Below are 12,431 nucleotides of genomic sequence, written 5' to 3'. Positions count from 1 at the left end.
CACGAACACACACACACCAAACACACCAAACACAAAAACGAGCACACAACGAACACACACAAACGAGCACACACGCGCGAACACACACAACACACACACACACGCGCGAACACACACACACACACACGCGTGAACACCACACACACACACACAGCACACACACACACACGCGCACGCGCGCTGCCAAGGTAAAATAAATATGGCTTCATCTCCCATCGCTTCTCAACGCCCAAATCCTCTTCTTCAGCACACTTGCAGCGTGGAGTTAACTGGCCTGTACACGCGTGTGTGCAGGCGCGCACGCATGCACAAATGCACGCACACACCGCGAAACAAACGCACACGAACAAACGCACACAACACACACAAATGAGCACACACACACACACACAAACGAACAGACACGCACGTGCACACACACAGGCCCAAACTGCCAGGGTGTTGTAAGGATCCAAGCTTCCTCTGAGAGCGCTACTTTGCTCCCTGGCACAAACATGCCGGCGACAGCTGCCGTCTCAGCTCCCATCCTCAGTGGGGACCGGGCTACAGTCCCCCTCTCATCTCTGTCTCTCTGTCTCTCGCTCTCTCGCCAAAACTGCCACTGAAGGCTCGGGTCCAGCCCAGCTCGGACACCCCCCCCGCCCCCCCCCCCCCCCCCTAACAACGGTCGTCCTATTAAGAGAGGAGGAGAGATGGAAATAGAGGAGGCAACGCTGGTGAGAAAGAGGGAGCCATCAAAATGTTACTATTTTCTTTATCTATGCATTCGCTAGAATATCCTAGCAAGTTCAACTGCACAGAAAACCCCCTAGGAACCTCCCCGAGCACCGTAGTTACCACCCCGAGCACCCTAGTTACCACCCACAGCACTATAGAGACCACCTAGAACACCCTTGCAACCCCCCCCCCCCCAAGAACACCAAAATGAACACCCACAACACCATACAAAACACTGAGAACATCCTAGCAACCCCCAGAACACCCCAGCAACCATCAGGAACATTAGCAACTGTGCAGGACCACAACCCGCCCAACTCTACTTTATGTTACCGGTATAGCAGGTACTAAAAGCCATGAGAACCGGGCATATTTTCAGCAAGATGCACCATTTTTTTTTACAATGTACTCTTTACTAAATGGTCAAAAGCGGCAGACTTTAACATGTTCACTGTGAGGCCTGAGAGCAAGTTCATGATACAATTCATGAACATTCAAGAGACTATTAAACACTTGTATGGCTCTCTGTGGGTTTGTGTTGTATATGCAATTTAACGTCACACTATTAAGAAACAACATCACTAATATGCCATGCTATTAATACCTATTTTCTTCATGAAGCGCTTTAGTTACAATTTAATTTGAATTGGATTAGACTTGTTTCGAGACCTATCGGGGGAAATGGATGCCAGCAAGAATATTGTCACAGTTGTTATGTAATGGCCACACTTGAAGACCCCTGAAACTATGTAATGGCCAATAAGGAAAAAAGAGTGCCTTTTCTCAGCTGTACCAGCAGCATCCACAATATGGCTGCTTCCACCCGCTCCACCTCCTCCTTAATTCTTGCATCCCACTGACATTAGACGCCGTGTTACAGAGTCAGACTCCTACACAAACTTCATTCCGTTTCGTCTGCTTGCTTTCCGTGCCTACAGCCTCGGAGTTTCACTATGTGGGTGGAATTGGTTTACACGCGCCGCCGTCCTCCCAGGGTGAGAGAGGACCCTAACCCCTCCATCGTTTGAAAACTTTCCGAAAGGTCCAAATCAGTCCGGTGTGACCTCGTGGCAATCCTCCTATTAGTCCCTCTAAAGCATTTCATTTCCGCTAAGAAAGCGAGAGTGCAGAGGCCATCGATCAGAGTGAAAAACCAATGATCTTCCGACTCTGTGCACTGCACTTCTCCGAGAGGCAGTCAGAGGTCTGACTGGGGGTGGCGGGGGCGGGGGGGGGGGGGGGGGTGTTTGGCTTCTGTCGTTGTGGAATGTGATTCAGGAAGATTCGCAGTTCGAGGCACACACAAAGTCGTTCAGCCGAACAATGTTCTAGCCCACTGTTCACATCGTTTCAGTTGGAAACCGCCATCGGGGGTGTGGGGGATGAGGATAAAGCGACGAGATTTGTGTAAAGACGCAACTGGGTGTGGTTCTCGGGTCCTTACCTAAGCCCATAGGATTCGTTGAGGGACAGGTTGGCCACAAACTGATCTCCCAGCCAGCCAAGTCAGCATGGGCTATTCTTCCTGCCATGTTCCCGCCTCCTTCTTGGCCTTAATTAAACTGCGGGCCCATCCCTTCTTGGCTCTTCCTCCATCCAGCCTCCATGGACTGGCACACCCCCCCCCCCCCCCCCCCCCCCCCCCCCCCCCCCCGGCCGCATTGATCTGAACGGAGTAAATCATTAGCTGTGGTGTGTGCTACATCCTCCCTCCGTGCTACAGAGACACCCTCCTGCCTGCACTTGCTCGCCCTTCGTGTGGTTCTTTGTTCATCACGGCCCCCGTCTCTCCCTCTTCCCTCCTCCTGGGTGGAATCCAGGGACTCCGCTGAGAAGGGAGCCAAAACAGACGGAGGCACGAGGGGCCCGAGAGAACAAACGTGGATCGAAGGGAGGGGGGGGGGTGAGGGTGGATCGATGTGAGCGGCAGATGGGGCGAGGATAGTGTAAAGGGAGAAGTTGGTGCTTAGTCAGCAAGGCCCCCTGTCTGTTGGAGATGCCTTAGGCTCCTATACTCAGGTTGAACTGGGATCCTGAGACAGCCCCCCAACCCCCTGTAGTGTGAGTGAAGACGTACACCAGGAATCAGCCCTCTCTTGCACAAATACAACACAGCAGCCAGCGGAGAGAGGGGGGAAAATGGCCGACGGCTGGGTTTCAGTCTGGCAATATCCAAGGCTCGTTTATCAGTAATGCTCTCTGTTGAAATGCAGAGCAATGTGTCGAACCAGTGGGCCATTAAAAAGACCCAGAGCAACAATTGCTCTTAATTTAATTTTGGCTTCAAAGCGAACTACTTTTATCCAAATTAAGAACTTGATTTGATTAGGTGCTGATTTTGTCTGACTTTGTCTTCTTGAGATTTTACAAATCGTGTGTCTTGCTTAAAATGGCATGTCTCTTAATGTAGCCACAGATTCTGTCTTAAGTATATGCAATTATTCTGAATGGCTTTTGAAATGTTTATTCCCCCCGCACGTCTCAAATGTGTTTCCATTCAAACAAGTTTCCCTCTCAAATTGATGAGTCCATTATGTTTATGATAATGTGTGATGCACATTTGGCATCTGGGGGTGTGTATTGTGTCCACTATTCAAATGGTGTTTGCAACTGAGAATCGTATTTGGATAGACCGTGGAAGCAGGCAGGGCTTATGTGGCATCTATCTGCTATATTACAAAGTTGGAACATTTCGGTAGCAACTATACAGTTGGTGTTTGTCACATCCCATGAATTTAAAATTATCTATGTAAACCCCAGCACCATCCAGCGACACATTAAGATGGCACTCATTTACTGAATGAAACTCTCTAACCTAATGAGGCCATTATGGGAGCCGCATCCTGCGAGTGCCTTCATCTGACACTTGAGACCTCTGAGGAGGTGAGACATTTGTTAACTTCTGATCATTTATTTATCAAGCGTATTTTGTGTGCTATATAGTATAAACAAATTCCAAATTCTGCGTTTATGGTTTAAGTCCAAAAAGTTGGCTTATGCTAATTCTTCAGTTAATTGCCACATCAATTTGGCTCATTAGTATACCCTGAAATTATTGATGCATACTGCTGTGTGGGGCTCTTTTGCCCTACCGACTTAATGAGATTCTTAAACACTTTCACCTAGGTAGCCAATTAATTGTAAAACAAATGATTTGGAATTGAATTCAGTTAATTGGCAAATTTAACATTTAGATGGGATTTGTGCTACGGGTAAAAAAAAAAGTGGTTTGGAAGACATCTTGACGTGTTTTACAAGTGACTGCAGTTTGAGTGGATGTTTCACTCAAAAATGTCCCAGTAGAGTGGGTCAAACGACGCAAGCGAAAGGCAGTGGGTCCAACCGGCAGATGTAAGTAATTAAAGTAGACGGTACAACATAACCTCATATCTTTTGACTGTTAGCAAATTTTTTCCTTCAGTGGGAAAGAATTCATGAAAGATGTATGGCTTTAAAAAACATTTTATTCGGATGAAAACACAATTGTTCTGGTACTTTTTTTTTCTTTCTTTTAATAAAGGATTTTCCGACCGGACAATAAGTCATACAACTGTTCTTTTTGTGTGTTGTCAGCAAAAAAAAACGAAAGTGCCCTGTCTACATTTTACAACATGGCTCCTATGGTCTGTGGCCGTGCACCTCCTCCGTTCACCACACTAGTGAGCACACGTGCACGCACTCCCACTCCCACTCCCGCCCACACACATACTTATCTTCACTTTTCACACCGGGCGAGTAGGGGCTGCGGGCGGCACGTAAACGCAGCCCAGTGCAGGTATATTAGGTATATTTCAACCTGCTAAATAAAGACCTCCCATCCACATCGCCCGTAATTTCCGGTAGGTTCTTGAGTTGATTTATGCCAGAGTCGGTCACAAAAAAAGAAAATACCGGCACCTGCAGATTTGGCAAAGGCGGAGTCGGCTGGCTGTCAGGAAGTTTTGTGTGCGAGACAAGATACTTAAAGGTCTGGTAACTTTTGGAAAAGGGGTGGTGGGCTTAGTGGCAGACAGGCAGACAACGCTTTGGCAAGTTATCAGACAGGAACAAACCCCTAGCTCCCCTTACTCTGCCCATCCCCATCGCCCATCCCCCCCCTCCTCCCCCTGTGAGTCCAGATAAGCTGCTAGGGCTGTGTTTACACACACACACACACACACACACACACACACACACACACACACACACACACACACACACACACACACACACACACACACACACACACGGTTGAACAGTCAGACAAGTAGCGCCGGTCGATACGAAGACCCACATTGACTAGCTTTTGTGGAGTAGTGCTCTGTTCCGTTGTTGTCCTACTTACCTTTCATGTGAGATTCCGTAGTTTTCCATCATATCAGCATATTGAGTGGTGCACCCCTCCCCCCCCCCCGTCGGGAAATCTGCTGTAATTCTCAGCGGGAACAGGCAAATGTAATTTTGAAGGTTACATACATTGCACGCTACATGCACACCCTGTGTACACATGCTGTATGCTGGGAAGCGGCTGGGTTGTTCTTTTGCTTCCCCCACTGCATATGTTTGCTGCATCAATAACATCACAAGATAATGACACCCCCCACGGGGGTGGGTGGATACATTTTTTAACTTTCTCTGAACAGTTGACTTTTTGTTTTAGTTTTTGCAGATTGCCTGTAGTCTTCTCTGTGTGAGTTGTTCAGTCTTGGGGAAATGCAGCGCAATTCACTGAAGCCAAATATGCGATGACGCTCGCTCAGGGCAGCCAAATCAATATCCGTAAACAACAACAATGCTAACAATATGCCGGGGAGGGCTCAGGAAACCAGACCAATATCCCGCGAGCCTGCAACATCTTCGTTTTCAAAACTCGCCATTTGTGAACAATTGCCCACCTCCACTGTCTGTTTTTAGTTTTTTTTTCCCCCCCTTCCTCCGTAGCTTCTTTTAATAAACCTCCTATTAGTTAAAAAGGTCAAGCAGAGCATTTTTCCTCCGCTCTAGCTGCAGGGGACTGTCGTGTACATATTCAAATGAGGAATCGTTGGGCCCCTCGGCAACGGATAAAGGCGAGCGAAGGGAGAAGGTGAATTGTGTTGGCTCCGCTGTTTGTATGCACGGCAATCAGGAGCGGCTTCAGAACCTGGCTCGGTGGCCTTAATGAGCAGCGCCGCCTCAAGCTGATTGCCAAGGAGTCCTGCAGCAGTTTGTTTGAAGCGACAGACACACTTGGAATAATGACAGAAACACACGTCACGTGCGCTTCAAGGAGGGGAGAAACTCCACAACACCCGTTTTATTAAGGGCTAATTTTGACACAGGCCCTGGAACTTGGCACTGAAGTGATCCCCAAAGGCTTCGAACCTTGCAATTAGCGCTGTCCTGACATTGATCCCTCGTTGGCTGACGACTGATTGAGTCGGGGGCCATTAGTGTGACCCATTGCTAAATGGTCAACACATAGTGACAGTCAAAGCCACTCTTTTGCCCTTTTGTGACTTGAATTATCTATAGCAACAGTCACAACTTGTACCATATGGGGTCTAGTACACAGTTGAATGAATGTCATGCTATGGTTTGATCATTGGTGGTTGATTTCAGATGAAGAGATGTGGCTTAGCCCTTGAGCTTGGCACATACATGTTCCTGACCTGGGATTGTTTTTTCCTCTTTCCTCTGATGAGCTCAATGGCCGTGCCATCGATCCCGTTAGGTAGTCCGTACTGACGTGATCGATTTAGCTTTTCCCTAAGTGATTGCAATCACCCATTACTGGTGTTGACTGATCGCACCACCCTGCTGATTGGATGTTCCATTGACCTGCTTCGGTGACCGACGGTTTCTCCTTGAAGCTGACATGAAAGTGCATTTATATCCGTCACAGGTGCCACCGCCTCAACCTCCGCTATTGAAAATCGTCATTCAGTCTCTACTTATGTGGCAGGCGTGCAAGCACACCTGTGCTGGTGCAATCATTCGACTTGTGACTGCACTTGAGTCACTGTGGTTGCCTTTTGTGTTCGCAGGTGAAATGTTTGTTCCAAAGGGCCTTCGGGGAAGTGGTGACGCTCTCTCCTCCAGGTGAGGAGGAACGGAAGAACTTCTTCTCTGATCTGCTCTTGGTGCAGGCTGTCCGGCCTCCACCACGCCCCCGCACCACAGGTAAACACCTGCACCAACGTGTGTGTGTGTGTGTGTGTGTGCTGTCATCTGTACCCATATTATATGTAACTTTATATTTATCTCTACTGATTCACTTGGTTGTAGATACTTGCACAGTGTTTGTGTTGTTGTGTGAGACATAATAGGCTCTTTATTAATATTTGGATGCTATGGTGTGTAAACAATTCTTATATTCCTGGATATACTGTATATAACGCATGGATTTCTCAGAAGCTACATACACTTTGCACATACTCGCACAAAACACACAACCCTTATATAGACACTTTTTTATAGATTCATAAATGCATATTATACTCACTCACTCATTACACATGCGCTCACGCTATATTGGAATATGTTGTTCTGAGTCCCCTCCAGGTTCACTTTCCACTCTAGGCGGAGTTGCCTTCTGCAAGCTTTTTCTTAGTTTTTACTTTCTTGTCCATACACTTTTAATCTTACGGTGAGTCAGCTCTGATCATGTCATCCATGATAGAGGTGCAGGTGCTACCTGCATCGCTGCGCTGGTGTATATATACAGCCTGTGATAGCAAGCAGTCTTCGCTTTCACACAGAAAACACCATTTTGGCTCAGGCTTCAGTTACTGTATATTTGATGTTTTCTCACTCGGCAGCCCGGTGAGTTAGAAGCAGGGGAGCCACGCTCGATTCTTTTGTATTTAGTGTCTATTTGGGCCCTCGTACTCAAGGCACACATCGACATCACGCCCCAAGACCCCATATTGATGTAACTCCGCAGGTAGACAAGCAATCTTTCTTGAGCTGAGGGTTTAATTTTACTTTACTTGGATGCGAACAGAAGCCTCGGCCTCTCACCGCCACGGCTGTTTAGAAGAGCGTAAGATTGGCTGGATACCAACCAACCCTTACCCTCCTGCAGTCATCCACCTCGCCGCTTAATCCCTTTACTTCCCCGCCCCCCCCCCCCCCCCCCCCCCCCCCCCCCCCCCCCCCGACTGACTTTCTCCCCCCCTATCTCCCACCACACTGATCGGCCCTCCCAGCCTCCCTAACTGTCCAGCTTCCAGAAGCCGGGCCCCAGATGAAGGCCCTGCTTTCAAATGGAAATGATCACTGATGACCACTTGCACACTTTTCCTTTTGCTTCCCTTTTTTTTCCGCATTTTTTTTGGTTGCTTTTTCTCATTGATTTGCGGAGGCAGGGGTCCCCCACAGTGGGCCTTTTCTCTTCGGGGGTCCCCGGGAATAAGAGCCTCCGACGGACACAGCCGGGCGCGCCGAGGGGGAGGAGAAAAAGAGCAGGGATAAGAACCAGCGTTAGTGGAACCCGGCTACCATTAGCCATCATTAGAATCAGGGACTGCACGGCTGGGAGGAAGCGGCCCAGTGGCCAGTGGAGCCACGGAGCCATCCTAATGATGCTGGCAGATGCCCGGGGCTACGGAACTGGTACCTAGGGAAGGGAGATCTGCTGCTGCTGGAGAGAGGAGATATTGTGAGATGAGAGAGAGGGAGAGAGAGAGATGGGGGCGAGAAAGGGGGGAAGAGAGAGAGAGAGGGAAGAGAGAGAGAGGGAGGGGGGGGGGGGGGGGGAGAGAGAGAGGATGCAGGGGAGCAAGGGAAAAGGGAGTGGGAGTTATCTGGAAAGGGAGACATAGATTTGGAGATAATGGAAAGGATATCTGGAGAGAAATGAGACATCTGGTATGCTTTGCTTTATCAATCTTTTAGCTCGAGGCGACTCCTTTGTGCTTCTAAATGTGTGTTTTGTACCAAGAGAGGCAGTGTGTATATTTTTGCGGTTGCGGAAGAGTTTCTTGATTCCTATATATAAATAAATATAATTTTTTGTATTTTTATCTTTAGTTTGTGGAGACTGATTACCAGGACAAGATAATTGTCTTCTATAGAAGTGAGAGGTCGGGTTATAGGTGGGCCTGCAGGATTGTTATTCCTACACAATCTGTGTATCTTTTGTTTCGCTTCGCTTGGTAATAGGACATCTCCTCACCCCAGCTGACCTCTGGGTTGTTATCTCTCTCTCTCTTTCACACACACACACACACACACACACACACACACACACACACACACACACACACACACACACACACACACACACACACACACACACACAGCGTTATGAGGTCTTGACCTTTGCTGCGGTTCTTCCTGAAACTTTTTTTTCCTGAAACCCCACAGTAGAGAGGGGTGCGGAGGTGCTGCCGGTGGCCGAGGCCCCGGGCCCCCGGGTGCTGTCCGCCGAGGAGCAGCGGCGTCTGGCGGAGCAGGAGGAGAACACGCTGCGGGAGCTGAGGCTCTTTCTCAGGGACGTGACCAAGCGCCTGGCGACGGACAAGCGCTTCAGCATATTCAGCAAGCCCGTCGACATCGATGAGGTACTGCACCCACTGCACGGGCGTCACCGCAACCATTCCTTCCCCGTCCACGGGGGTTGTGGGCTTCTCTCCTCTCGACGCCTGGCTGGGCCAGTAGCGAGCCGAGCTAAACGTTTTCTTATGCTGATCATAGAATAGCTAGCTGCAGCTGGGATTTAAACGGTAGGGGGAAAAAAAAAAGCGAAGCATGGTTCTGATGACCCTGTGATGGCGCATGGGGATCACATTAGCAACCAGCTGTCATCGGAGAACGCAAGCAGTCGTTCCGGAGCCTTGGGTGTTGTCTCGGAGCGCAGGTGTCTGGTCGTCGGCTGTGCGTTAACGCCATGCTTCTTGTCGTTGGGGGGGGCGGCAGTAGCTTAGGAGGCCGAGCGGGTTGGCTGGTAACCGCAAGGTTGCTAGTTCGAATCCCCGGCTCCTCCTAGCTAGAGTATCGAAGTGTCCCTGAGCAAGGCACCTCACCCTGACTGCTCCCGACGAGCTGGCTGTCGTCTAGCACCGCCGTCTGTGTGTGAATGTGTGCACGAATGGGTGTGTTAGCCATTATTGTAAAGCCTTTTGGATAAAAGCGATATATAAAAAAATAATAACAATAAAATAAATGAAAAAAGTCCAATTTCGTTGTTGACCCGGGAACGACCGTCAGACTGTTTCCCACCCTCCTCCCGTCAGGTGTCGGACTACCTCGAGGTGATCCGCCAACCCATGGACCTGTCCACCATCATGACCAAGATCGACACGCACCGCTACCTGACCACCAAGGAGTTCCTCCTGGACGTGGACCTCATCTGCAGCAACGCGCTGGAGTACAACCCGGACAAGGACCCCGGAGGTGAGACACACATACACACACGCACACACAGACGATGACGTATGCAGCCACGCACCTCACCCCCCCCCCCCCCCCCCCATGATCACACAGAGCCTCCGGAGACCATTATCAACCGACACGTGTTCCACCTGTGCGACGGGGACCGTGTCTCGCCGAGGCGAACGCAGCCATCCATTAGACGGCGAGCACTTTCCGAAACAATTGCGCGTTACACTTGTGCGTTGGAAATGCGTAATGAGTTATGAAAAGTGCTCCAAGGCGGCAGAGTCGCTGCGCTTCAAATTGATTTCCCCGTGCCCGGAGAATCCAAATGAAATAAGAGTGTGCGTCGCCCAAACCCAAAGTAGAATTTTTAAAGCGGCATCACCACAGCCTAATTTGTGTTTGGTGTCCTAGAGTGGCTGCATATTCATGAAAGTTTAATTCTGCCTTCGTTCTCGCGCAACAGCTTTTTACCTCATCCTCCTGCGCACCTACACACTGCCGACCCGGGCTGATAATGACTTTTGAGAGACACACACAGACACACAAAAAGACAGACAGACAGACACAGACACACACACAGACACGCACGAAAAGACACACAGAGACAGAGACACACGAAAAGACACACAGACACACACACACAGGTTAATGTTGATGAAGGACAGATTATGGAAAGTGCTTTCACGTCAATTTAAAAAGCATGCATTATTTACACATGTGCTATAGGTGTGTGTTCTGATGCATTCATTGGTTATGAATAATGCATTACAGGGAAATTTATTTAAATGAGCAAAAACTGATGGAACACTGATGGAAGGCTTTCATTTCCTGCCTGGATTGATTATAGAATAACCAGGGCTACACGTGTTTATTTGCTGGGCCATTTTTCTCATGGCACTTTCGGTTTGTTCATCTTATGCCCTCTTTTCTTTAAACCTGTAACTTGTAATTATCTATTACTGAAGGTAGAGAGAGATGGGTCTCCACTCGCCCGGATGAATAAATCATGGCAAGGGTCGTTTGTTCGAGTCCTGACGACTGCAAATGATGCACTAAAGGGAGAAAAAATGCAATTAAGCAGTTTAATAAAGACTAACCAAGCTCCTTGCTTGCTGTATCCCCTCGCCGGCCCTGGGAAATGGAACCCAGGCCTGGCACAATTACACTGCTGGGAAAGGTTTTACACCAGTAGATGAAGAGCTGGGAAATAAACCTTATTATGGGAAGCAACCCCCCCCCCCCCCCCTTCACCCCCCTTGCTCTACCTGACTGTCTGGCTCTTTCATTCTCTCCCGGTTAACACGCGTGATCAAAAGGCTGAACTGTTGAACTCTACTGTCTAAAGTGCTTTTTTTTTTAAACTGGAGGATATTACCACCCCCCAACACCCCCCCCCCGATTGTCTCTCCTGTTTGGCCGAGAAAAAAAAGACCAAAAAAATAATTAAGCACCTTGTAGAGAACAAACGCATGGCATGCGGCACGGTGAAGAGGTGGGTTGATGCCGGGCCACACGCACTCAAGCCAACAAACTCTAGGCAATGATAATGAGAGCACACACACACACACAAACGAAAAGACACTCGCACACACAAAAAATAAACACAAACGCGCACAAAAAAAAAATAGCTAACACACAAAATCAAAGAAACACGCACACACAACCGTGCACTCTTTGGGTCCACACTAATGGTCTACATTGTAATTAGGCGGCCGTTCCCCAATTAGGCAAGTGAGGCTGGTTGCTTGTGACCCCTCCCCACTTTCTGGCTGAACCGGCTCTCTCTGCCTGCCTTCACGTAATGAGAGACAGCCTGTTTACAGGGATGGCGCTGCCAGCGACCCGCTTCAACCCTGGTTTTATTTTCCCACCGACGTGGGCTCCTGGGAGGGGAGCTACCATTTAATGATGCCGTGTTAGAGGGAAGGGGATGGAGGTCTTAAGAGGTGTGTGTGTGTGTGTGTGTTTGTTGGAAAGTGTTGGAGACAGTGTGTGTGTTGGAGATGGAGAGTGTTGGAGACTGCGTGTGTGTGTGTCCGTCCCGTGAGGGTGACAGTTTGCCATGGTTATCTTTAATGAAAAGAAAACTAACCACATAACGAATACTAGGTGTGCAGGATTGCTTAACTGAAAAACATTTTCACAATTTATGCAAAAATAACTTGTCTTTAGTTTTATTTTGAGTCAATTTAGTTAATAAATAAGCCTAGTATTTGGGGTTGATATAATATATGCATTTTTGTTGGTTTTAGTTCTCACTTTTGAGTGTCTCACTGAGCTGCTATTACCCAAAGCCTCTCGTGACCTTTTTGAATCTTGCCCCTCGCAAGTATCTCCCAAGAAACCAAACTAAACCCAAAACTAAGTTTAAA

The 12,431-nt window shown here is 48.6% G+C and overlaps 1 protein-coding gene across 2 annotated transcripts in view; it reads left to right on the top strand.

Annotated features, from left to right (window-relative positions):
* Positions 1 to 12,431, top strand: part of atad2b (ATPase family AAA domain containing 2B) — a 74,680-nt gene that overhangs the window by 19,659 nt on the left and 42,590 nt on the right. For both annotated transcript variants that reach the window (XM_084483962.1, XM_084483961.1), the window contains exons 20-22: positions 6,723 to 6,858; positions 9,046 to 9,242; positions 9,915 to 10,074. In XM_084483962.1, coding sequence (XP_084340088.1) covers positions 6,723 to 6,858; positions 9,046 to 9,242; positions 9,915 to 10,074 — 493 coding nt within the window. The remainder of the gene's footprint in view (positions 1 to 6,722; positions 6,859 to 9,045; positions 9,243 to 9,914; positions 10,075 to 12,431) is intronic.

Source organism: Micromesistius poutassou (assembly GCF_964030765.1).
Source record: "Micromesistius poutassou genome assembly, chromosome: 19".
NCBI lineage: Eukaryota > Metazoa > Chordata > Actinopteri > Gadiformes > Gadidae > Micromesistius > Micromesistius poutassou.
This window is presented reverse-complemented; position numbering and strand designations above follow the sequence as displayed.